This window comes from Oryctolagus cuniculus, chromosome 4 (genome assembly GCF_964237555.1).
Source record: "Oryctolagus cuniculus chromosome 4, mOryCun1.1, whole genome shotgun sequence".
In the NCBI taxonomy this organism is placed as follows: Eukaryota; Metazoa; Chordata; class Mammalia; order Lagomorpha; family Leporidae; genus Oryctolagus; species Oryctolagus cuniculus.
The window spans coordinates 81,089,144-81,112,928 of NC_091435.1; the positions used below are offsets into that span (position 1 = coordinate 81,089,144).

At 50.9% G+C, this 23,785-nt stretch overlaps 1 protein-coding gene across 1 annotated transcript in view; it reads right to left on the minus strand.

Annotated features, from left to right (window-relative positions):
• Positions 1–23,785, minus strand: part of ITGB5 (integrin subunit beta 5) — a 116,511-nt gene that overhangs the window by 86,930 nt on the left and 5,796 nt on the right. The window contains exons 2-3 of the mRNA XM_017347042.3: positions 16,242–16,327; positions 3,972–4,176 (exon numbers count right to left, since the gene is read on the minus strand). Of these exons, the coding sequence (XP_017202531.1) occupies positions 3,972–4,176; positions 16,242–16,327 (291 nt within the window). The remainder of the gene's footprint in view (positions 1–3,971; positions 4,177–16,241; positions 16,328–23,785) is intronic.

A 23,785-nucleotide genomic window follows, 5' to 3' on the forward strand; every position in this document is an offset into this window, starting at 1 on the left:
AAAACTATTTCTAAGTAAAGCATTTAAAATGGAAAAAAAAAAAAAAAAGATAGCCACCAGCCGAGTCATTTTGTAAGAAGCTAAGCCGTGGAGGCAACAACTGTAAGCAACCGTTTCTAATCACTCCAGTGCTTGCAAACCTCCTCTAGTCTTCGCCCACCCCAGTGAGATGTACTTCGAGGTTTGAGCCCTTTCCTAAGGATTTATGTCCTTTCTTAACGGTTTTTTAAGGTCCTTATCCTGACGTACAGTTTCCCGTACTGGAATAAAATGGAAAACATGATCCTGTGTTTACCCAAAATCCCACTTAAAGTTTGGCAGTTCTTCAAGAAGTGAAACATAGAATTACCACATGAGCAGCCATTCCATTCCTAACTATGTGCCCACGGTTATTAAAAACACATGTTTACCCCAAAGCTTGCCCATGAACGTTCACAGCAGCAGCAGTCACAATGGCCCCAAAGTAGAAACGTCCCACTATTCAGGATACCCTAAATGTCCATCAACCAAAATATGGCATATCCACACACACGGTGGAATATTATTTGGCCATGAAAAGGAACGCAGCACCTGCCACAACATGAATGAACCTTGAAAACATGTGGCTGGGGAAAGAAACCAGGTCTCAACGGCCATACATCATGTCTGACAGGTAATGTGCAGACCAGGCACACCCACAGAGCCAGCAGATCAGCGGCCGCCAGGGACTGAGTGAGTCAGCGGTGGGAGGGCGGGGTAAGGCGTCAAGGCAGAGGGTGTGAGGTTTCTTCTGGGGGTTATGAAGATGTTCTGGAGCATGGTGAAGGTCATACAACTTGGCAAATATTTTAGGAAGCACTGGACTGTATACTCCAGAGCAGTAAAGCTTACAGTACACAGATTTTAACCTCAAGACAAAGCAACATCTTCTTAACGGAGCAGGAAATTCTCACCCATTTTACGCTAGGTCACTTAACTCTGCCTTCAAGAGTGTCTTTGAGGGGCCGGCTCTGTGGCATAGCAGGTTAAGCCTCACCTGCAGTGCTGGCAGCCCATACAGACACCAGTTTGAGCCTTGGCTACTCCACTTCCAATCCAACTCCCTGCTAATGTGCCTAGGAAAGCAGTGGAAGATGGCCCAAGTGTTTGGGGTTCTATAGCCATGTGGGAAACCTGGAAGAAGCTCCTGGTTTTTCCTGGCTTCAGCTTGGCCCAGCCCCAGCCATTGCAGCCATTTGGGGAGTGAACTAGCAGATGGAAGATCTGTCTCTCCCTCTCTTGCTTGCTCACTCTCTCTTTCCCCCTCTCTCCCTTTCTCTCTGTAACTCTGCCTTTCAAATAAATAAACTTTTTTTAAAAAATTAAATAAATTTTTTAAAAAGAATGAGGATTTTCTACCATGAAGGATACTTCTCAGAACATTGGCGATTCTGAGAACCATTCTGATGAGTTTTAAATATACAAGTTAGGGGTCAGTGTTATGGTACAGCAGGTTAAGCCACTACTTGTAACACTGGCATCACCTGTGAGCACTGGTTCAAGTCCTGGCTGCTCCACTTCAGAGTCTGAGAAAGCAGATCCAAATACTTGGGCCACTGCCACCCATGTGGGAAGACCTGGTTGGCGTTCCAGGCTCCTGGCTTCCAACTGGCCCAGCCTTGGCTGTTGCACTGTTGCAGCAGATGGAAGATCTCTCTCTCTTTCTCTCTCTCTCTCTCTCTTCCACCCTGCCCCCCACTTCTCTATAACTCTGCCTTTCAAATAAATAAACAAATCCTTTAAAACAAAAAAAACCTACCTTGATGACAACTCCAAAACTATAAACTTTTCTGGAGAAATGAGTTTGGGTCCTTGTTTTTGAAGATGATAGAGTGAAAACAGTACACAATTACAAACACATTATAGGTGTCTGACAAACAGAAACACCTGAATAAAAACAAAGGTAAACAGTGGAAGAGCTTCTTCCTGCTACACCATTACTCCTAACACACAGCATTCACAATACCAGCAACCACTCTTAAACCACCCAGCGTCTCACTGTCTACCGTGACTGCCACAGCCCCTCCCGGGCCAGGGCCCTGACCCTGAGCCTGCCTGCACAGAAGACAACTAACTTGCCTCAGGACATCACCCAACAGCTGTCCGTGGAAGTTGCTTGGCTGGGCCTTTGCTCCCCACTCACACAGTGCTATAAGGGCCCCCCCCCCCTTCCCTCTCAGCCCAGGGTCTCACAAATACAAGGGCCAAGTGTCACAGTGAGACAACTCCAGAGAACTGTAACTTAGTACATGAGCAATGTAAATCGTAGGGCGCCTCTACCCCACTGGGCCTGGATACAATGTTCTTCAGCTTCTTGTATTCATGACAACAGAACCCAAGTACATGGGGGCTCTGGCATCTGTCTAGAATGCGCACGGTGCAGAATTCTACAACACTGACATCAACAGTGGCAAGCCCTGTCGAGTGCCGGCCACGTGCAGCACACAGCCAAGTCCCCTTCTGAGGCACTGAGCATCCCTCCTCACACCTATACCTGGCACCTTTGGCCACTGCTCTTTAAAAATAATAACAACTTCAACTTTTTAAAGTGCATTTACCAAAAGAATCACTTAAGCCTCTCAACACCCCCGTGTGGAATGAAGCGGCAGAGACACTGAGAGGTGAGGTGACCAGCCCCGGGCCTCCGAGCCTCCAAGCAAGGGCAGCGTCGGAGCCAGAACCCAGAGCAGCCCAACAGATGCACGATCTTTCCACTGCTCTATGCTGCCCTGAAGTCCAAATAAACCACCAAGAAATGGTGATTGCCACTGGCTTCCTGGACTATGAGATAGGAGGGAAAGGATTAAAGAAACAGTGATGAAATTTGGAAAACCCTGCCCCCCTCAACAACGTGACGCCCTCCAGTTGTGCTACGTGCACATTGAATCTGTGACACTGCAAGGATTCTTCTCAGCAGAACAGCAGATGACAACTGTGGTGGACGAGGGACAACCGTGGGTGTGCAGGCCCAAAACCTGGGACTGAATCACACCCAGCACCTGCTCAGAGACCTGCAACAGGCTGCTGCCTCCTGGGAAAATGACATCAGCTGCCTCAGCGTTGGGCAGGTGTGGAGCCCACAGTAGCTGTGCAAACACTGCTCAGTTCCTCGTTTTCCCTCACCCCCAGGGCTCCCAGAGCCACCAGGGTCACAGAGCATCTCTACTTGAGAAGTCTGTCCCTTCGGGAGGCCAAGGACTCAAAGGGCAGGTGCTGAGAAGAGCTACTTTTCCCTAGAAGCAGCACTGTCGTTAGCAACTTGCAGTAACGGGAGCAAATGTACCAGCATCCTCCTGGGAGAAAAACCAGCCCAAAGGCCTGCTGACCGATGACCCTGCAAGCAATGGTCCACACATACAGCCCAACACCATTCAGTCTCCAAAACATGTGCTGTGAAAACAGTATGCCAAGTAAGGCAGGCAGACCCCAAAGGACAAGCGCCGCCCGCCTGGCTACACTCACAGGAGGTACCCGAGACAGTCGGATTTACAGAGGGAGCAAGCACAACCGAGGCCATGGGGCGGGGAGGGAGCAGGGAGGGAGGGGCCACAGCTTCTGCTGGGGTGCTGGGGAGTTCTGGCACGGGGCAGCAGTGACGGCCACACAACCTGATGAACTACACGCTTAACCACGGCTACAGTGCCAAGTTCCATGTCCTAGGCAAGGATCTCAGCATTAGTGCCCACCAAAATAAACTTTTAAATCCATTTTCCAAGAACTGATTGAGGCGCCCCGGTCTGCTTTATCGCCATTTAAAAAAAAATGGCAAAGAGGTTCCATCCGCCCACCAGGGGGTTTTGTGCTCGGCTTCCTGGGGGCTGAGCCTGGCCTCCCCAGGACCCTCCCCTGCCTGCGACCTCAGCCCTGCCCCTCTGACTGTCCTCACCCTCTCCCACCCCTCCCGAGGGCCTTGCGGAGCCCAGGCCACCCAGCTCACCCCAGGGACAACTCACCGGGCCGAAGGTTCACGGTGACCTCCTGCGGAGTCATCTGAATGACGTCGGCGCCCATGGGGCCGGAGCCCTTGCTGCTGAGGGGCAGGCTCCGCAGGACGTGGGTGCTGCTGGCCGGGCTCTCGACCTCGCCGCCACAGCCATTTCTGACCAGGTTCTCCCTCAGGTCACATCGGGAGGTGACGGAGCGCGGGCTGCCGAAGTCCTAGGGAGGCAAACAGAGGAAGAGAGAGCAGGGTTGGTCAGGCTGCTCCCGCCACGTCTCGGCTCACGCCCTCGCCACTGGGCCACTGACCCAAACCCCCTCTGAAAATAAGCACATGATCGCTCCTGTCCCAAATGCCTAGCCGGGTATCACCAGGCCTGAGGCCCAAAGACAGGAAAACATCCCCCAAACTATAAACGCACGATAAACATGATTGGATTCATTGTGATTTCTTTTTTTTTTTTTTTTAAGATTTATTTATTTGAACGGCAAAGTTACAGAGAAACAGAGGCTAAGAGAGAGAGACAGAGGTCTTCCATCTGCTGGTTCACCCCCCAGATGGTTGCAATAGCCACAGCTGCGCCAATCTGAAGCCAGGAGCCTGGAGCTTCTTCCAGGTCTCCCATGTGGGTGCAGGGGCCCAAGGACTTAAGACTATCTTCCACTGCTTTCCCAGGCCATAGCAGAGAGCTGGATCAGAAGTGGAACAGCGGGGACTTGAACCAGTGCCCACATGGGATGCCGGCACTGCAGGTGGCGCTTTACCCGCTAAGCCACAATGCCAACCCCTCGTTGTGATTTTGATGGTCAGAGTTCCTACTTGCCTATGTGATTAGCAACAAAGAAACTGAAACGGTCAAAAGTTGTATAGCTATTTTTTTTTCCAATTTTTATTTGTTTTTATTTTATCTGAAAGGAAGAGTAAGGACTAGAGACGGAGACACAGAGATCCTCCACGAACTGGTTCACTCCCCAAATGCTCACAACAGTCAGGGTTGGGCCAGGCCAAAGACTAGAGCTGGGAGTTCCTTCCAGGTCTCCCAAGTGAGTAGCAGGGACCCAAGAACTTAAGCCATCACCTGCTGCCTCCCAGGGTGTGCACTGGCAGGGAGTTGGATCCAAAGCAGACCAGGACTGAAATTCAGGCACTCCAATATGGGATGCAAGCATTTCAAGTGATGACTTAACTTCTGTGCCAAATGCATGCCCCTAAATTTTTGACAAAAGATGACATATGACTGGCTGAGAGGTCCTCATTCAGGCATTCAAGAGTTAACTTTTGAGCTGTTCATACATTGACTTTCCCCCCCCCAAGATTTATTTATTTATTTGAAAGGCAGAGTTAAGACAGAGAGGGGAAGAGACAGAGAGAGATCTTCCATCCGCTGACTCACTGCCAAATGGCCACAACAGCTGGGACTGAATCAGGCTGAAGCCAGGAACCAGGAGCTTCATCTAGGTCTCCCATGCAGTTGCAGGGACCCAAGCACTTGGGCCATCTTCTACTGCCTTCCCAGGTACTTCAGCAGGGAGCTGGATCAGAAGTGGAGCAGCCGGGATTTGAACTGGCGCCAATATGGGATGCCAGCACTACAGGCAGCAGCTTAACACATTGTACCACAGTGCCAGCCCCCACACAGCAACTTTGCAGACACTGGACACTGCACAACCACTCAGGAGAACCCAGCCATCCACTGGGAAGAAAGGGGAAACTATAATAATTATACCAAGCCTACATCTACGTATAATATTTCTCATATCATAATCTTTTAACTTTATAAGCCTAAATCCCTAAGCATAAGAAAAATACAGTCCATCACTTCGGTAGGTGACACAGTCACTATAATTAATCCTGGGAATTAAAGAGCTCAAAACATTTATACTATGAAAAAAAAAACCAGAATTCTGTATAGGATTTGAAAGAAAACTTAAAAATGCACTATTACAGCAGAGGGACGACAATATTTTCATGTCTCTTGTTGTTTGCATGACACAGACGTGCCGGCAAGAGAGGTCTTTGCTTCTCTCGAGCAGGATTTGGCCATTGGAATGATCCACGCTAACCTGGGGTACTCGGAGTTGGAGGTGTTCATTTTAAAATGAGTCACACACTTTCTCATAGCATGGGGTGCCTCTAAGTGTTTATCCTTTTCCAGGATTAAAGGGGTTTTTAATGGCAAAGCAAGCCCAGGCTTTTCTCTGAACGTTCCTCCCCCTCCCCCACGGATGGGGAAAATAAAACCCCCTCCCCCTACTGGCTGGATGCCAGAGCTGTCCTGTGTGCCTAATCCTCTTAATGGCTGAGGAATTAGGTCGCAGATCTCCTCTTCTCCCCTCTGCAACACTTTGCCAGAGGGCCTCAGAGGAGGCAGGGTCCCCCGGATGCTGTATTAGAAGCCAGACTGACGGCAGAGGCACAAAAATCAGAGGGCACAGCCCTCTGATGTCCCAGGACTTGTCAATGCTCTTCCGAATCTTTACAAAATTTAAGACTGGAGAAGTTAAGCCGCCTTTGTTGCATTTTTAAATGAGTAAAACCAGATGGATTGTCCTAGGCCTGTATGATAGTTTTTGTTTGCTATGGGCGTTTTTTAAATAGGTGAATGATGTTTTTGTTTTGTGCATTGAAAGTCTGGTGATCTTACCTGTCAACAACCTTGGGGACAACACTGTAGGGAGCTCTATAAACACTTGTGGAACAAAGTGAGGAAAATGACTGTACTGGGCCTGGATTTCAAACAAGGGTTTCCAAACTGGGTTCCAGGCAGTCCAGCCCGGCTCGGATGGGAACCTGAGAAACACAGCGAGGGGAAGGAACGGTGACTAGCAGAGGGCCCTGCGGGTGCTGCTCTGCCTCCTGCGCTGCCTGAAGCAGAGCTCTCGGTAGCTGCCCAGAGCTTAGAAGGCTCAAGGAGGGGCTGGTGCCGTGGTGTAGTGGGCAAAGCCACCACCTGCAGTGCCCGCATCTCACATGGGTGCCGATTTAAATCCCAGCTGCTCCACTTCTGATCCAGCTCTCTGCTATGGCCTGGGAAAGCAGTGGAAGATGGCCCAAGTCCTTGGGCCCCTGCACTTGCATGGGAGACCTGGAAGAAGCTCCAGGCTCCTGGCTTCAGATCGGCCCAGCTCCGGCCACTGTGGCTTTTTGGAGAGTGAACCAGCGGATGGAAAACCTCTCTCTCTCTCTCTCTCTCTGCCTCTCTGTAACTCTGCCTTTCAAATAAAGAAAGATACAGAAAATAAATCTTTTTTTTTATTTGACAGGTAGAGTTATAGACAGTGAGAGAGAGATAGAGAGAAAGGTCTTCCTTCTGTTGGTTCACTCCCCTAATGGCCGCTATGGCCGGTGCTGCACAGATCCAAAGTCAGGAACTGGGTGCTTCCTCCCAGTCTCCCATGCGGGTGCAGGGACACAAGCACTTGGGCCATCCTCCACTGCCTTCCCTGGCCACAGCAGAGAGCCGGACTGGAAAAGTAGCAACTGGGATTAGTACCCGGCGCCCCAACCAGGACTAGAACCCGGGGTGCCAGCGCCGCAGGTGGAGGATTAGCCAAGTAAGCCACGGCGCCGGCCAAAAAAAAATAAATAGATCTTTAAAAATAAATAAATAAAAGGCTCAAGAGCTCGCCTGCCCAGAGCTCACACAGCTACAGATGTTCTGAACTCCTTGCCGGCAAACTGGGCCTCAATTCTCAGCTCCTCCAACTCTGAAAACCTGGCTGTACGTGGACCAGTTCCGTCAAGGTGCACCTGTCTTGATCAGCCCTACCATGGAATCAGCAACGAAAACATCTTCAGTCTCCTCAGAGACGCGCACTAGCGCTCTCCCAGCAGTCTGCACCAGTGTCCACTCTGGAACGGACCAGATCTGCAGCCCACGGGCCAGGGGCAGTTGCATGATTCCTCATCCACAGCCTTGCAACTTGCTTAGGAACGGTCACTGAAATCACCCCCTTTTCCCGGATGCCTGCTCTGGCAGTGGACTTCACCGGAGCTCCCAAGTCATGCTGTCCCAAGGGATTTTGGATCCACCCTCAGACCACAGTGGGGGATGTGTACAGGACCGCCAGCTGGTCAGGGAAGATGGACCTGCTGGCATCAACAGGAGACAAAGTCCAGATAACACTTCACTTCCCAGGCCTGAAGAAATCTGAGGCAGCCAGGTCCATGCCAGCTACACCTGTGGTAGCATGACCACCTTCCCTCTTTCCAGCCAGTCTGGGGCTCCCTCATTCTCCAGGTATCTGCAGCAAAGCCCTCTGCGTGTCCCTGATTGGCAGCTGTTTCCCCTTTTCCCCTTAATGAACTCCCTGGGCTGTGATGAATCTCACGGCTTCCCTGAAGGCGGCTGCACCAGCAGTGAGGACCACAGCAGAGAGCTGGCCTGAGAACCATCATGGAGGACACTGAAGCTGCAAATTACAAGGTGACACTGCAAGCACCAGCCAGGCCAGCCACGCGTCGGTGCAGGGGAACCCCCTTCTCAGCAGCTCCAGCTTCACAGACAGCAAGGGACACCCTCCTGTGCCACTCAAAGTCACATCTACTCTCAGCGCCACCCATCTCCATCATCCGCTTGTCAATCTTCTTCTCGTCCAAAGGTTCAGTTGCTGCTACTCGGGGCAGGTCCAGTGGTTTTACTGATGTGTTCTGCAGCCTTTGAGACATCTTTACTTCTATGCTGAGTCCCACCACTGTGCTAGAGCTCCAGGGCCTCAGAGCCACCAGCTCAGGCACCACCGGGCACGGCAGGGAGTCAGGCAGCTAGCTCACCAAGGTGATCCCCCCCTCCCAGATCGAAGACGATCTCTTCTGGCCTGGAGCCCAAAAATAGCCCTGGGCAACTTCCAGCCCCAGGTTCTTGCTGCTGCAGAGAGGAAGGAGAGTGCTGCAGAGCCCAGCGGGGTGTGTTAACCCACAGCCCAGGGGCTGCTCCTCTGCTCCCCCGAGCTCCTTTGTAGACAAGTTTAACTCTGAACAAGGACAGGTGCATATTTAAAGACAGCAAACCACAACCACAGAGACCAGAGGTGTATCTCATGACGGCTATGACCTTCCAGGTACACAAACATGATAAATCAAGAAAATGTCTCAACATCTACATTTTCAAGCTGCAAATTCAATGAACAGCAGTGTCTCAAGTTATAAACCCTCCTCATGGATAAGAAAACCCTCCTTGGGGCAGGTGCTTGCGGCAGCAGTTAAGCTGCCTTTTAGGAACCTACACCCTTATCAAAGTACCTGGTCCCAGTCCTGGCTACTCTGCTTCTGATCCAGCTTCCCACGGATGCACATACAGGGAGGCAGCAGGTAGTGGCTCAAGCACCTGGTCCCTGCCACCCATGTGGGAGGCTCCCACTGAACTCCAGGCTCCTGGCCCAGCCCTGGCAGTTACAAACATTTGGGTAGTGAACCGTGTGGAAGAATTTCAGACAACCTCCCTCTCTCCCTCTCTCCCTCTCTTTCTCTTTGTCTATCCAGCTTTCAAATAAAATGAAAATAACTAAGTTTTAAATTTAAGAAAATTCACCTCACATGGGCAACATCCTGATGTCTGATGTTCAGAGCCCAGGCGGTCAGACTCTGCGCACGTTCCAAGACGAAGGCCCCTGAATGCATACCACCCAGTACCCTCCCTGTTCCATGTGGGGTCAGAGGCCCATATGCCTCAGTTTACCTAAGAAGTTTGAGCTCACCTGGTCCCAGCTCCCTGGGCCCAAGTTCAGCGTTCTATGTAGCATCTCCCTCCTATTTCAGCCAAGGCTGCAGGAAACCAACTCTGGGTCCCCAGACTCCACTCTATGAATGCAGCATTTGTTTGTTGCCCCAAATGTGGAAACCTTTTTTTTTTTAAGATTTATTTTATTTATTTGAAAGGTAGAGTTACAGAGAGAGGTAGAACCAGAGAGAGAGGTCTTCTATTTGCTGGTTCACTCCCCAAATGGCTGCAACAACTGGGGCTGGGCCAGGCCAAAGCCAGGAGCCAGGAGCCAGGAGCTAGGAGCTTCTTCCGGGTCTCCCATGTGGGTATAGGGGCCCAACCACTTGGGCCATCTTCTACTGCTTTCTCATGTGCATTAGCAGGGAGCTGTATCAGAAGTGGAGCAGCCAGGACTCAAACCAGTGCCCATATGGGATGCCAATGTCGCACGCTGGGGGCTTTAACCCACTGTGCCACAGTGCCAGTCCTCCAAATGTGGAAATCTTGTCACCTATCAAACTTTTGGGATAAATAGCCTCCTCCTGCAAGGAAACAGGCATGGAGGGGTGGAGCCCCAGTCCCTTATGAATGGGGAAGAAGATCTTTATCTCAATGCAGAAAAAACTGAAGCTAGCTTGGGGATATGGGGGTCCCTGCTGGCAGGTGCTCTGTGTTCCATGCTGGAGCAAAACACCTGTCTGAGGTCTTTACAAATACTGTCAAGCTCTCCAAATGCCTCATAGAGGGTAATTACATTATTGGGAAGTGGCCAAGAGAAGCAATAAAATAGAAACAGGAACCTGAAGTAGCCTTTGTGGCTTTTAGGCATTACATGGAGCTAATGCAGACAAGAAAAAGATGATATTCCAAATTTAGAGAGCGTCTACCTCGTCCCAACACTGGTGTTGGTTTGCTGTAAGGTATCTGGCTCTATGGCCTCCATCCTGTTACCCAGAGGCAAGCTTGCTGTTTGCTGCGACACTGTAACACCCACCTCCCTATACACTCGGTCAGTCACCGGTCAGTGCTGGAGCACCCAGTGTCCTGCATTGCAGCCTGTGCTTGCAGGCTCCTTTGCGTGGGCCACACCACTCGTGACGTGTCTACTGCTGCTGAAGGTCAGAACACTAAAATGATGTGGGTGGTGGTTTAAGAGGAAGGAGGAGTTTAATCCCCCCAACAGGGTGGAAGGGGTAAGAGACTACAAGCTCTGAGTCCAGCACTGTGGCACAGCAGAGAAAGCCACCACCTGCAACGCCAGCATCCCGTAATGGGTGCCGGTTTGTGTCCCATCTGCTCCTCTTCTGACCCAGTTCCCTGCTATTGCACCTGGGAAAAGCAGCGGAAGATGGCCCAGGTGCTTGGGCCCCTGCCATCCACACGGGAGACCCAAGTGAAGCTCCTGACTCCTGGCTTTGGCCTGGCCCAGCCCTGGCTGTTGCAGCCATCCGGGGAGTGAACCAGCAGATGGAAGATCTTTCTCCCTCTCTCTCCCTGTAACTGTGCCTTTCAAATTAAATAAACAAATCTTTTAGAAAGAGAGAAGAAAGAAGAAAACAAAACTGCAAGCCCTGGAAGAGAAGGAGCTCCCGCAGGAAAGGAGGCAGCAGGGCCAATTCGGGGATGAGGAGGAAAGAATCCGGAAACAGGCAGAGAGCCCAGGCAGGGAGCTGGCCGCCCTGGGATGCGGCAGCCCCAGACGGAGCCCTCGTGGATTTAAGGGGAAGGGAACTGGTGACAAAAACCAAAATCAGCGCTGTGTGGCAGCAGCGTGGACTGCCGGCCTGCGGCACAGCCAGACCAGGCCCCGGTCAGCTCAGGGAATCCACCGAACAGGTGTCAATGAGGCACCAACAGACCAGGACGCTTCCGCCATTCAGTCCGAGCGTGAAGGGAAGGTCTCAAAAAGAATCTGTGCTACAGCGAGCAGGACTGAATGCTGGTTTGTCCTCCCTTCCCCAGCTCAAAGGAAACACAGCATCTCTGTACCTTCCCCCAACCGGGAGGCCAACCGTGCCTCCCAGCCTCTCTTCCAGCCCTGCGGGTGCCCTCACTCCCTCTCCACCCCGGAGCTGAGCCTCACTAGTCTTCTCCCATGGCCGCCCCCGTTCCCGCCCAGCCAAACGTCATGAGCCCTCGGTTCTCTGGTTCCCTGGCAGGACTTCGGCTCAAGGTGGGGCCTTGCCTGGGGGTCAGCGGTCCTCTCTCCTTCTCCCGGATTTCAGAGCAGCCCGGGGCCATACCACCTAGCGGAGTCTCACTTCCACATCTTCACAACCGGCCCCCGCCCCCAGACCACAGCCCCTGGGGGCCCACACTGGCCTCCCTGGCTCCCGCACCAGCTGCCAGCTCAGCAAACCCAAACCACCACTGACCCTGGACACACAGTTACAGCAAGTGTCCTGCTGGCTGCAGTTAGGGGTAGGGATGTGGCTGGGTTTAAGACACGGAACCCAGTGGGAAGAATGTGACCTGACCCAGGAAGCTGCCACACCTGCTTCCACGCACATTCCTCAGGGCAGCCCGAGGTCCTAGAGGAGAGGTTTACACTCCAGAGATGATGACAGGGGGGCCGGCGTTGTAGAGTACAGGAGAAAACCACCGCCTGTGATGCCAGCCTCCCACATGGGCGCCAGCTCACATCCTGGCTGCTCCTCTTCCAATCCAGCTCTCTGCTGTGGCCTGGGAAAGCAGTGGAAGACGGTCCAAGTGCTTGGGCCCCTGCACCCGTGTGGGAGACCCAGATAAAGATCCTGGCTCCTGACTTCAGCCTGGCCCAGCCCTGGCCGTTGCAACCATCTGGGGAGTGAACTAACGAATGAAATGAAAGACCTCTTTCTCTCTGTCTCTCCCTCCCTGTAACTCTGACTTTCAAATAAATAAATAAATATTTTAAAAAGAAAGAAATGATGGCCACAGTCAATAATAAACTGCTGGGGTGTGTGTTTCCTTTTTTTTTTTTTCTTAAAATTTTTTTATTTGAAAGTCAGAGTTACAGAGAGAGAGAGAGAGAGAGAGAGAGCACGTTTCCATCCCCTGTTCACTCCCCAAATCGCTACAATGGCCAGGGCTGCAGGCCAAAGCCAGGAGCCAAGATCTTCATCTGGGTCTCCCATGTAGATGCAGGGACCTAAGCACTTGGATTATGTTACACTGCTTTCCCAGGTGCATTAGCAAGGAGCTGCATCAGATGTGGAGTAGCCATGTAACCAAGACTCAAACCAGTGTCCACAGGGGATGCTGGCACTACAGACAGTGGCTTAACCAGCAACACCGGCCCCTGGAACACCACTGGCTGGGAAGCGAGGGGCCCAGGCTTGGAGGCGTCACAAGGGCAGGGGCGGTGGGGTCCAGTGAGATCAGGAGCAGCCCACGCATCCTGGGCTGAGAGCTGGGCAGGGTCTAGAGCCTCTGGGTGAACCAGGCAGGAAACACAGGCAATAGAGCTAGGGCCATGCTGCAAACTGGACAGAGGTAGGAAGGAAGGACCCACGGACAGTGCAGGAGCCTGAAATGCAGAGAGGAGTCCCTCCCCCACCTCCAGGGAACTAAGAAGTCACCGCCGGCTCAGAGCTGGGGAATCCCTGCGGGACGTGTTCAGGATTCAACCTCAGCAACGCGGGCCAGTTAGGGGCTAGGCTCTCCCTGGGCACCAGCCCTCGGGGCATTCAGACTTCCAGCTCGGGCAGTTTCCCGGGAATGTCCCAGGATGTGTGGTTAAGAGGGCATCCGGCCACTCTTGGCCTGGCTAAGGGGCAGGGTGGATCAAAACCATTCCTGAAATCTCCAAACCCAACTCCCCAGAACACACTCATGCCCTGGGGAAGGGCGCCAGCATCACAGGAAGCTCTTCAGCCATGAATGGGGTCTCATGTAAGCAGAGGGAGTGCCATGGGCTGGGACGACAATGCACACAGCCTGGAGAACTGTACACCCTACCAAACCCGGACATCGGGCTGCTGGGAGGACCAGCACAACAAAGGAAGAAACGTACAGCAGACACTCGGCCTGGCTTCCGGAGCCCACTGCCCACATCCCACCAGAAAATACCCCAGGGGTGACAGCAGCAGCTCGCCAGACAACTCCTGCATCACCCGGCCGCTCAGTTATCAGCTGTCCCATCCCCAAGCCCACACGCATGGATCTCATGGTGTCTTCCCAGTGCCACCGTCATCTTCATCTCACATGAGAAGAAACAGCAAACCACGGCAGAGCCGAGATTCAAACTTGGCTTTCCTACCTCTGTGTCCCTTTAACAGGTCTCTTACGAAATAAGAATTCCTGCCAGATTCTTGGCTTCAGGCTGGGTATGCCAAGGTGAGTAAGACAATGTGGTGGCACAGAGAGGATGACTTAGCAGCTAACAGGAAGGAAAACATAATGAACACAGTAAGAAGCTATTGCTATAGAAACAGTGGAGCAGATGGGGAGACAGAGACGTCACAGCCTGGGCGCAGCAGACACACAGCCGACAATCACCCCCGTGAACTCTGCCAATCAATGGCACTGGGGACACAGCCATGAAGGAAGCAGGCAAAACCCCAGCCCTAACATCCCAGGGCAGGAAGCTTATGGTCTCACCCCAAATGGATGGATGGGTGGATGGACAGAGGGACAGAACATCGTGTCTGTGGTAAAACCATGAAAGGCTTGACGGAGACGATGAGGCCTGCATTCATCCTAAAAACTAGAAGACAGGGAGCTGGTCGGGGGAGAAGGGGAGGGCAAAAGGCCCTGTGGCACAGGAAATGGTGAGGCAAAATGTATCGTGAGTGGAAAAGGGATGAAAGTGGGCAGGCAGGGGCCACAGCACGTGGATCTGACCTGCAAGCCACCAGGAACCAACGAGAGGTTTTCAAAGGAGGCTCATAACAAAGACACTACAACTACGTACAAATACAATTAAGGTTTACATCCTGGGGAGATTCCCCTCTCAAAGCACCCACTTGGTCATCTTGCTAAAGTCCTGGACAGGGGCCGGCACTGTGATGCAGTGGGTTACCAGCATCCCATGTGGGCGCCAGGTTGGAGTCCGAGCTGCTCCACTTCCAATCCAGCTCCCTGCTAATGGTCTGGTGCTTGGGTCCCTGCACTCATGTGGGAGATGTGAGAAGCTCCTGGCTTTGGACTGGCCCAGCCCCCGCCATTGTGGCCATTTGGGGAGTGAACTAGTGGATGGAAAATATCTCTGTCTCTTCCTCTCTTTCTCTGTAACTCTGCCTTTCAAGTAAATCATCTTTTTTTTTTTTTTTTTCGACAGGCAGAGTGGACAGTGAGAGAGAGAGACAGAGAGGAAGGTCTTCCTTTTGCTGTTGGTTCACCTTCCAGTGGCCACCGCGGCTGGCGCGCTGCGGCCGGTGCACTGTGCTGATCCGATGGCAGGAGCCAGGTACTTATCCTGGTCTCCCATGGGGTGCAGGGCCCAAGCACTTGTGCCATCCTCCACTGCACTCCCGGGCCACAGCAGAGAGCTGGCCTGGAAGAGGGGCAACCGGGACAGAATCCGGCGCCCCGACTGGGACTAGAACCCGGTGTGCTGGCGCCGCTAGGTGGAGGATTAGCCTAGTGAGCTGCGGCACTGGCCCTCAAGTAAATCATCTTTTAAAAACAATAACAAGAAAAAGAAGTAGTCCCGGACAATCTGTGTGCTATCATGCAGTATAATCCAGAGAAAAGTAGCCAGGTTCAAACCTCAGCCTCAGCACACCTCATGCGGCCTTGAACTAGGAGTTTTACTTCACCAGACCTCAGGGGAATGGGCGTAATCACCCCATCTGACAGAGATGTGGAGCGGAGCAGGGACACTGGGTACCAAGTAGGCGGCACGGCCATCTGCAGCTTATGGGTCAGTGAGATCCCTGGGCCTCTCGGGCTGTCACAACATAGAACCAGCCCGGTCCCAGCAGCCATGCCGTGGCCCTGCAGACGGGGACTGCTCCCAGAGCCAGGGCCAGGCCAAAGCAGTGAGCCTTGGGTTCTTTCACAAACAACCCCAGCAGCACGCTGGTGCAGGAAGAGGCCGTTCCTCCGCGGTTCTAACAATAGTTTACGAAAGTGACCCAGAAGTCAATCATTTCCTGATTGGCACACTGAGCCATGAAATCTGCACTGCTTTATGAAAGCAAAGTATCTCACATCCCCCAAACTTACATCCCCTCCGCAAGGGCTTCCAGAAGCGCCAAGCTCAGTTCTAAATAGAGTCATCCCCTGGAGACCCAGCCTTAAAATCCATGCTCACAAAAGCCACACTGAAAGGACTGGCAACACCAGCACCAACAGGCCGGCCATCCAGGCGCGTCTGGAAGAGTTACGCAAGAATCACTTCCCAGGCTCAGCTAGAGAGACCAGAAACCATGAGAAGAACCCTAACTGGCTCCCACACAAAAGGGTGGGAAAGCCTTGTTTCCCTAAAACGGGACCCAACTCAGCTTATTATCTCGTAAACTTGCACTTGCCATCAGCCTGGGTGGCGGCAGATGAGGCAGCTTACAGTCTGCACACACAGCCGCTGTGCAGTGAGCCCCTCCCCAGCCCCACCCCCACAGTGCCCCTTCCTCTTCCTCCCCTCCCCCACCGGCATACCTCTCTGGAGCACCAGGCACATTTTGGGTGGATTAGCAGACACTCTTCACAGGAGGTGGCACTTCCACTGGTGCATATGTTGAGACCTTCAAAGCAAGATAAAGATGCACCAATTAGTTCTGGGCTATAAACCTTATTAAAGAGGCCTTGGAATGGGTGGGGGCGGGGAACAGTATTTTTTTTCCCCGGGGGGGGGGGGGGGTCTCTAGGAGGTTAAAGGGTACAAGTCCTGGTGCTAATTGCAAGTTAAGGCTTCTTGGCTGAGGCCAAGCCCTGAGTTCCTGAAGCATCTGCCAAGCGTGCAGACTTGTAAGAGCAGCTCCCGCTTCTCCCGCTATAACTCAGCAAATCTTCCCTCACTGAGGAGGAACAAGACCCTCTCACACTTAGGCCTTCCAAAATGACAAAAATACTACCCAAAACAGGAAAGGAAAAAGAAAGATTGGTTTCATTGAGGCATTAAAAAAGAAAAGCCTAAGTCAGCTATTATTACATCAAAATCCACGGCATTCCAGAAGTCAGCATACTCCTTAAAGAATCTCCCCAGAGAGGCTGCTGTCGTGGCACAGGGGATTCAGCTGCCATTTGCAATGCCCAGCATTTCATATGAATATGATACTGTTCAAATCCCAGCTGCTCCACTTCTGATCTAGCTCCCTGCTAATGTGCCTGGGAAAACAGGGGAAGATGGCCCAAGCCCTTGGGCACCTGCACTCACGTGGAGACCAGGGTGGAATCGTAGACGCCTGGTTTTGGTCTGGCCCAGTCCCAGCCATCGTGGCTATTTGAGGGGTAAACCAGAAGATGAAAGATCTCTCTCTCTCTCCCTCTCTCCTTTCTTCCCTCCCTCCCTTCCTCTCTGCCTTTCAAATAAATAAATCTTAAAAAAAAAAAAAAAAGAATGTATCCAGGAATAGTGTTGGGTAAAGGAAATACATTGCTTCAATGTATCTAATAATAGGTCAAATAAGATAAACCACGCATTCCTTCAGTAGAGAAAGAAAACAATTTTGATAAAACTAAAAACCCTGACTTAAAAAAAAAACTAGAAACTAGGGTGAAAACTACACTGCTTTATCATTGTAAAGATTACTTATTTCAAACTCAGGCTAGTCCTACCTCCCCCCGCCCAAGTAATCTGAGGTGGAGGCCATGCTATGCCCCTGCACCACAGTTTCCCACGCCCACCCTTCCTCCTCACCTGCCCAGCCTACCAACTGCACAGATATCCCCGGAGAAGCTGATCTTCCTCTTCCTCCCTCTCTGTAGTATCAGGACAGATTATTCTGACCAAGGGCAAAATTCTGGTCATGTATTTGCTGAGTGACAGTGATGCTACTTGGTCCTCACAGACCTAAAAGACCCACTGGTCTTTCCTGGTGGTGCCCTAAATGTAGAGAAGGAAAGAGAGGCACTTTGAACTGACAGGAACAAGAGAAACCCACAGCTACACGCCCTAGGAAGAAGGTTCAGATCTTATACACACACACACACACACACACACACACAGAAGTGAAGGAGAAAATGTAGGGAGATAGGAGACTGCTCCCTAGTTGTACTAAACATCATAGAAACTTTTATTATAAGACAATCATTTTGAACTAGAAAGCAATCCCATTCACAATAGCTAGAGAGAACACAAACAAAAGCTTAAGAATAAATCTAAGGAAGGAAGTAAAAGACCTACACGCTAAAAATTATAAAACATTAATGAAAGAAACTAAAGACAACAAAAAATGGAAAGATATTTTCTGCTCATGGTTTAAAAGAATACTGTTTAAATGTCCCTGCTGCTCAAAGTAATCTACAGACTTAAGGAATCCCTACCAAAATTCTAATGGCATTTTTCACAAAAATAGCAAGGAAAAAAATCCTAAAGTTGTTTGGAACCACAAAAGACTTAAAATAGTCAAAGCAAGATTGAGCAAAAAGAACAAAGCTAGAGACATCATTCTATCTCATTTCCAAATATACTACAAAGCTAATGTAATCAAACAGCACAGTACTGGTATAAAAACAGCCACACAGACCACAGAATAGAGAGCCAGAAACAAATCCATGCATGTGTGGTTAGCTGTCTCCATCAAAGATGCCAAGAACACACAATGACAAAGGCTAGCATGCTGGGACAACTGGACACATGGGCAGAAGAATAAACTGTGACCCTTAACTCACACCGTACACAAAAATCTACTCAATATGGATTATAGACTTCAATGTAGGACCTGAAAATGTGAAACTACTAGAAGAAAACACAAGGAAAATCTTCCTGACAATGATCTGGGCAATTATTATTATTATTTTTTTGGATAGTACCTAAAAAGTACAGGCAACAAAACCAAGAACAGAGAAGTGGGATTGTATCAAACTACAAAGTTCCTCCACAATAAAGGAGGCCAATCAACAGAGTGAGGAGACGACGTGTGGCATTGGAGAAAATACTGCAAACCATACCCACACATCTGGAAAGGGTTTACTATCCAAAATATGTAAGTCCATATTAGTAAGAACATAGCACAATAAAACTGAGAAGGAAACTGCTTTATTTCTTTTTAAAAGCAGAAAGATAAAGAGAGAGAGAGACAAGAGATCTTTCATCTTCCCAAATGGCTGCAACAGCTAGGCTGGGCCAGGCAAAAGCCAGGAGCCAGGAGCTTCATCCAGGTCTCCCATATGGGTGCAGGGTCCCAAGCACTTGGGCAATCCTCAGCTGCTTTCCAAGGTGTATTAACAGGGAGATGAATCGGAAGTGGAGCTTCTGGGACTTGAATCAGCGCCTGCACCACAGGCGGCGGCTTAACCTTCTATGCCACAGTGCCGCAGATTGCTTTACTATTCAGGGGTCAGCAATGTGGCTTAGTGGGTAAAGCCAGCACTTGCAACACCCACATCCTATATGCGTGCAGATTCATGTCTCACCTGCTCCATTCCCATCCAGCTCCCTGCTAATTCGTCTGGGGAAACCAGCAGAACAAGGCCTGAGTTTTGGGGCCCCTACCACCCACATCAGGGACCTAACTGAAGCTCCTGGCTTTGACCTGGGCCAGACCTAGCCACTGCAGCCTCTTGGGGAGTGAACCAGTGGATGGAAAATCTTCTCTGTCTCTCTCTCTCTCTCTGTGTAACTCTACCTTTCAAATAAATAAATAAATAAAAGAAAAGAAAAACAAGCCCATCTGTAAAATGGGCAAAGGACCTAAACAAACAGCTCTAAAAAGAAAACACATGCATGGCTAAGGAGCATAGGAAAAATGTCCCATATCACAGACAATCAAGGAAATGCAAATTAAAACCACAGTGGGCTGCAGTCTCACATTTACTAGAATGGCTGTCATCAAAGCAACAAGAGGTGAGTGTCGCCAGGGCGTGGGGAAAGGGAATCCTCGCATTGCTTGTGATGAAATCAAGGTGGATGTTCCTCAAACAGCTGAAAAAGAGAACCATATGATCCAGCCACCCGCCTCTGGGTATGCAGCATCGAAAGGAAGGAAGCCAGCATGCTCTGGTTCTGACACCATCACAGCATTGCTTCCACAAGCAGATGAACAGATACGGAAAATGTGCAATATTCAGAGTATTATTTTGACTTAAAAAAAGGACGGGAATTCGGTCACTTGCAACAACACAGATGCGCCTGGAGGACATTATGCTAGGTGAAATAAACCAGGCTCAGAAAGCCAAATACCACATGACCTCACTCGTTGGGAATCTAAAAAAGTCCAACTCCCAGAAACAGAGCAGGAGGACGATTGCCAGGGGCCGGTGGGGTGGGGTGACAGGGGGATGGGGAGAAGTCAGTCAAAGGATACAGAGCGTTTGTTAGATGGGGTAAGCTCTGGAGCCCCACCACACAGGATGGCGACTACAGTTAACAACAACATATTGCAGACTTGAAAACTGAAGACAGGAGGTCCTAAACATTCTCACCACACACCCAAAGTAACTCCGGGAGGGGATGGAGAGCTCCCCTCGCACCACGTGTACATCACACTGTGCACTATAAGTATGCGTATATATGTCAATTATACCTCCAAAACTAGAAAAATAAAACATTTAAAAGTGAAGGGGGGCAGCGCTGTGGTGTAGTAGGTAAAGCTGCCATCTGCAGAGCCGGCATCCCATATGGGCACCAGTTCGAGTCCTGGCTGCTCCACTTCAGATCCAGCTCTCTGCTGTGGCCTGGGAAAGCAGTGGAAGATGGCCCAAGTGCCTGGGCCCATGCACCTGTGTGGGAGACCCAGAGGAAGCTCCTGACTCCTGGCTTCGGATTGGCACATCTCTGGCCGTTGTGGCCATCTGGGGAGTGAACTAGCAGATGGAAGACCCCCCCACTTCTCTGTGTGTGTGTGTGTGTGTGTGTCTGTCTGTCTGTCTTTCTGTCTGTGTAACTCTGCCTTTCAAATAAATAAATAAATAAATACATAATCTTAAAAGACAAAGTCTGTAAAAAAATAAAAGAGATATTAAAAAAAATCAATTCCATTTTTTGGTCAAATCCCCTCATGTGTCAGAAAGTCCAATGTGAGGAGAAAACAGCCAAACCTAGCACAAAAGTTACTTCCTCCTCCTGGCCGCAACATGATCAAACACAAGCTCAAGCCCTCTCATTTCCTGTGATACAGAAAATCACTGCCATAAGTCACGGGGTTAAAGGTGTTTTACAACAAGCTAGCCAAGTCACTTCACTCTGTAGAAACCGTGAGCAAACAGAGCAAGCAACCCGCAACAAGGAGCCGAGGCTACAAAGCGAGGTCAGAAGCGTCTTGGCCAGCAAGGACCCTGGGGGCTGCCTGTCTGTGGTCCTCGGACCCTCCCAGATGCAGGGCCAACGTGCCCCTTGAACTCCAGGGTCCTCTACAGCACCTCGGTCATTAAAAAATCAGAGGTCAGAGGCCTCACACAGGATTCTGCTCAAAGCCACATCAACGCACAAACAGCGCTTTCCGATTCCAGTCATCACTGCGCAGGGGACACTGGGGCCAGGGCAGCAAGGGCTCAGGACAGTGAGCGAGAGCTCCTCGGCTCTGACCGAGCCAGACTGGGCTCTGATCAGCCTCAGAGACCCTGCACACAGCACTGAAGAGGCTCCACGGCTGTGCCGCACAGCTGATATGAACGCATACTGAACCAGCACAAGAAGTTTAAGTCACACAGCACCAGCCGTTATTCATAACATCATTAAATACTCAAAGGCAACACTAATGTAGTGTTACTACATTCAAAATGATTGCCTAAAATTTAGGTTGCTGTCAGGACAAATTCAGATCCAAGAAACCCTACATTAGGCACACTCCCAAACCGAACATTGGACTGGGGGTGCGAGACACAGCACAGGCGAACGACTCCTAGGCCCTGCTCCCCAGGAGCGCACAGTATGCCAGGTAGCAGACTGGAGCCAGGATCCAAACCCACAGCCACGGCGCCCGAGGTACGCCCTCTGGCAGCCCTCCTCTCCCCACCTGTTCATATTTCAGAGTTTGGATTTGGCTGCATGAGTCACTGGGCACCAATAAGCTTTCTGAAAAGGAAGGAAGCAATGAACACCAAGCCAGCTGGAGCTCACGAATGTCAGAGGGCTGTGTCCAGGTCACGGGCGGAGGCGCTAGCAGCCCAGACGTGCGCCACATCCTTTGCTGCTTGCTGTGCGCAGAGTGGCTATCCCCAGCTCAACTTCAGCTCCCTGCAGCCCTGTGCCTGAATGTCTCTGAAGCCCAGGGCTTACTGAAACCATAAAAGCACGCTGTCCTTCCGAAACACACTCACCCACTCCCTCTTTCATCCGTCATACCCAGGCAGCCGGCGCTTCCGGACAACCATTCATGATGTATGAAATGTTTCCCCTAATCCAATTCTTCCTGCCTGGCCCCCTCCAGCCTCAACAGCCCAAGCCAGGCCCTCTAGTCTAGATTCCTACAGTAGCTGCCTGGCTGGCCTCTCTCCACTCAGCCTCTCCCCACTTCTGTCCACCCTACACGTTCAAGGTCAGACAACAACTACTCCAGCATACTTCCAGCAGTTGGAATTTCCTGATCCAAATAAAATACACAGTAGGATAACAGAAGTGAGTAGCAAGCTGGGATTGCCTAACTGGATTGAAGGGGCAAGGCACTGGCGTGCTTCTCCCCATACCTTGATCTATGCCCCACAAATCTGTCACACAACAGACAAAAGATTTCTGGTACAAGGGGCTGGCGTTGTGGTGCAGCAGATTAAGTCACTGCTTGGGAGGCTGGCATCCCATACTTATCACCGGTGCACCAGTTCAAGTCCCAGCTGCTCTGCTTCTGATCCAGCTTCCTGCTAATGTGCCTGGGAAAGGAGCAGAGAATGGTCCAAGTGCTTGGGCCCCCACCATCCATCTGGGAGACAGGATGGAGGTCCTGGCTCCTGGCTTCAGCCTGGAACAACCCTGGCTTTGCAGTCACTAGGGAATGAACCAGTGGACAGCAGGTTAAGCCACCATCTGCAGCACAGGCATCCGATATGGGCGCCAGTTTAAGTCCCGGCTGCTCCACTTACAATCCAGCTCCCTGCTAAGGCACCTACGAAAGCAGCATATAGCCCAAGTGATTGGGCCCCTGCACCCACATAGGAGACTCAGATGAAGATCCTAGCTCCTGGGCCGGTGCCGCAGCTCACTAGGCTAATCCTCCACCTGCGGCGCCGGCACACCGGGTTCTAGTCACGGTCGGGGTGCCGGATTCTGTCCTGGTCGCTCCTCTTCCAGGCCAGCTCTCTGCTGTGGCCCAGGAGTGCAGTGGAGGATGGCCCAGGTGCTTGGGCCCTGCACCCCATGGGAGACCAGGAGAAGCACCTGGCTCCTGGCTTCAGATCAGTATGGTGCGCCGGCCGCAACGGCCATTGGAGGGGGTGAACCAACAGAAGGAAGACCTTTCTCTCTGTCTCTCTCTCTCACTGTCTAACTCTGCCTGTCAAAAAAAAAAAAAAAAAAAAAAAAAAAAAAGATCCTAGCTCCTGGCTTTGGCCTGGCTCAGCCCTGGCCATTGCGGCCATTTGGAGAGTGAACCAGACGATGGAAGATCTCTCTCTATCTTTGTCTCTCTCTCTCTCTCTCTCTCTCTCTCTCTGCGTCTCTCATACTGACTTTCAAATAAATCTTTGGAAAAAAAATTTTTTTAATTACCAGCAAAAAATCTAGTGACTAAATAACCATGTGCCTTAAATGTTACCACAGGATGCAAATGAGCCCTGGGAAGGTTCTACCTCAGTCGGCACTCGTGCTGGACTGCCTTTCTGAACGTCAGACTTGTGCAGAAAACCCAACAAGATCAGCTTTACAGATACGGCTGTGGAATACTACGCAGCTGTAAGAAAGAATGAACACACCCTGAGGAGCTGTTAAGCATTAATGAAAACACAGCAAAAAGGTTCCCTAATGGTAACACACCTACCATGCTAAGACATTAATAGGCAAAACTAGGTGTGGTGTATATGGGAAATCCCTGGATTATCTTCTCGATTTTTCTGTAAATCTATCACTGTTCTAAATGTTTAGAAAAGTTCTTTTAAAAGGTCATTGACCC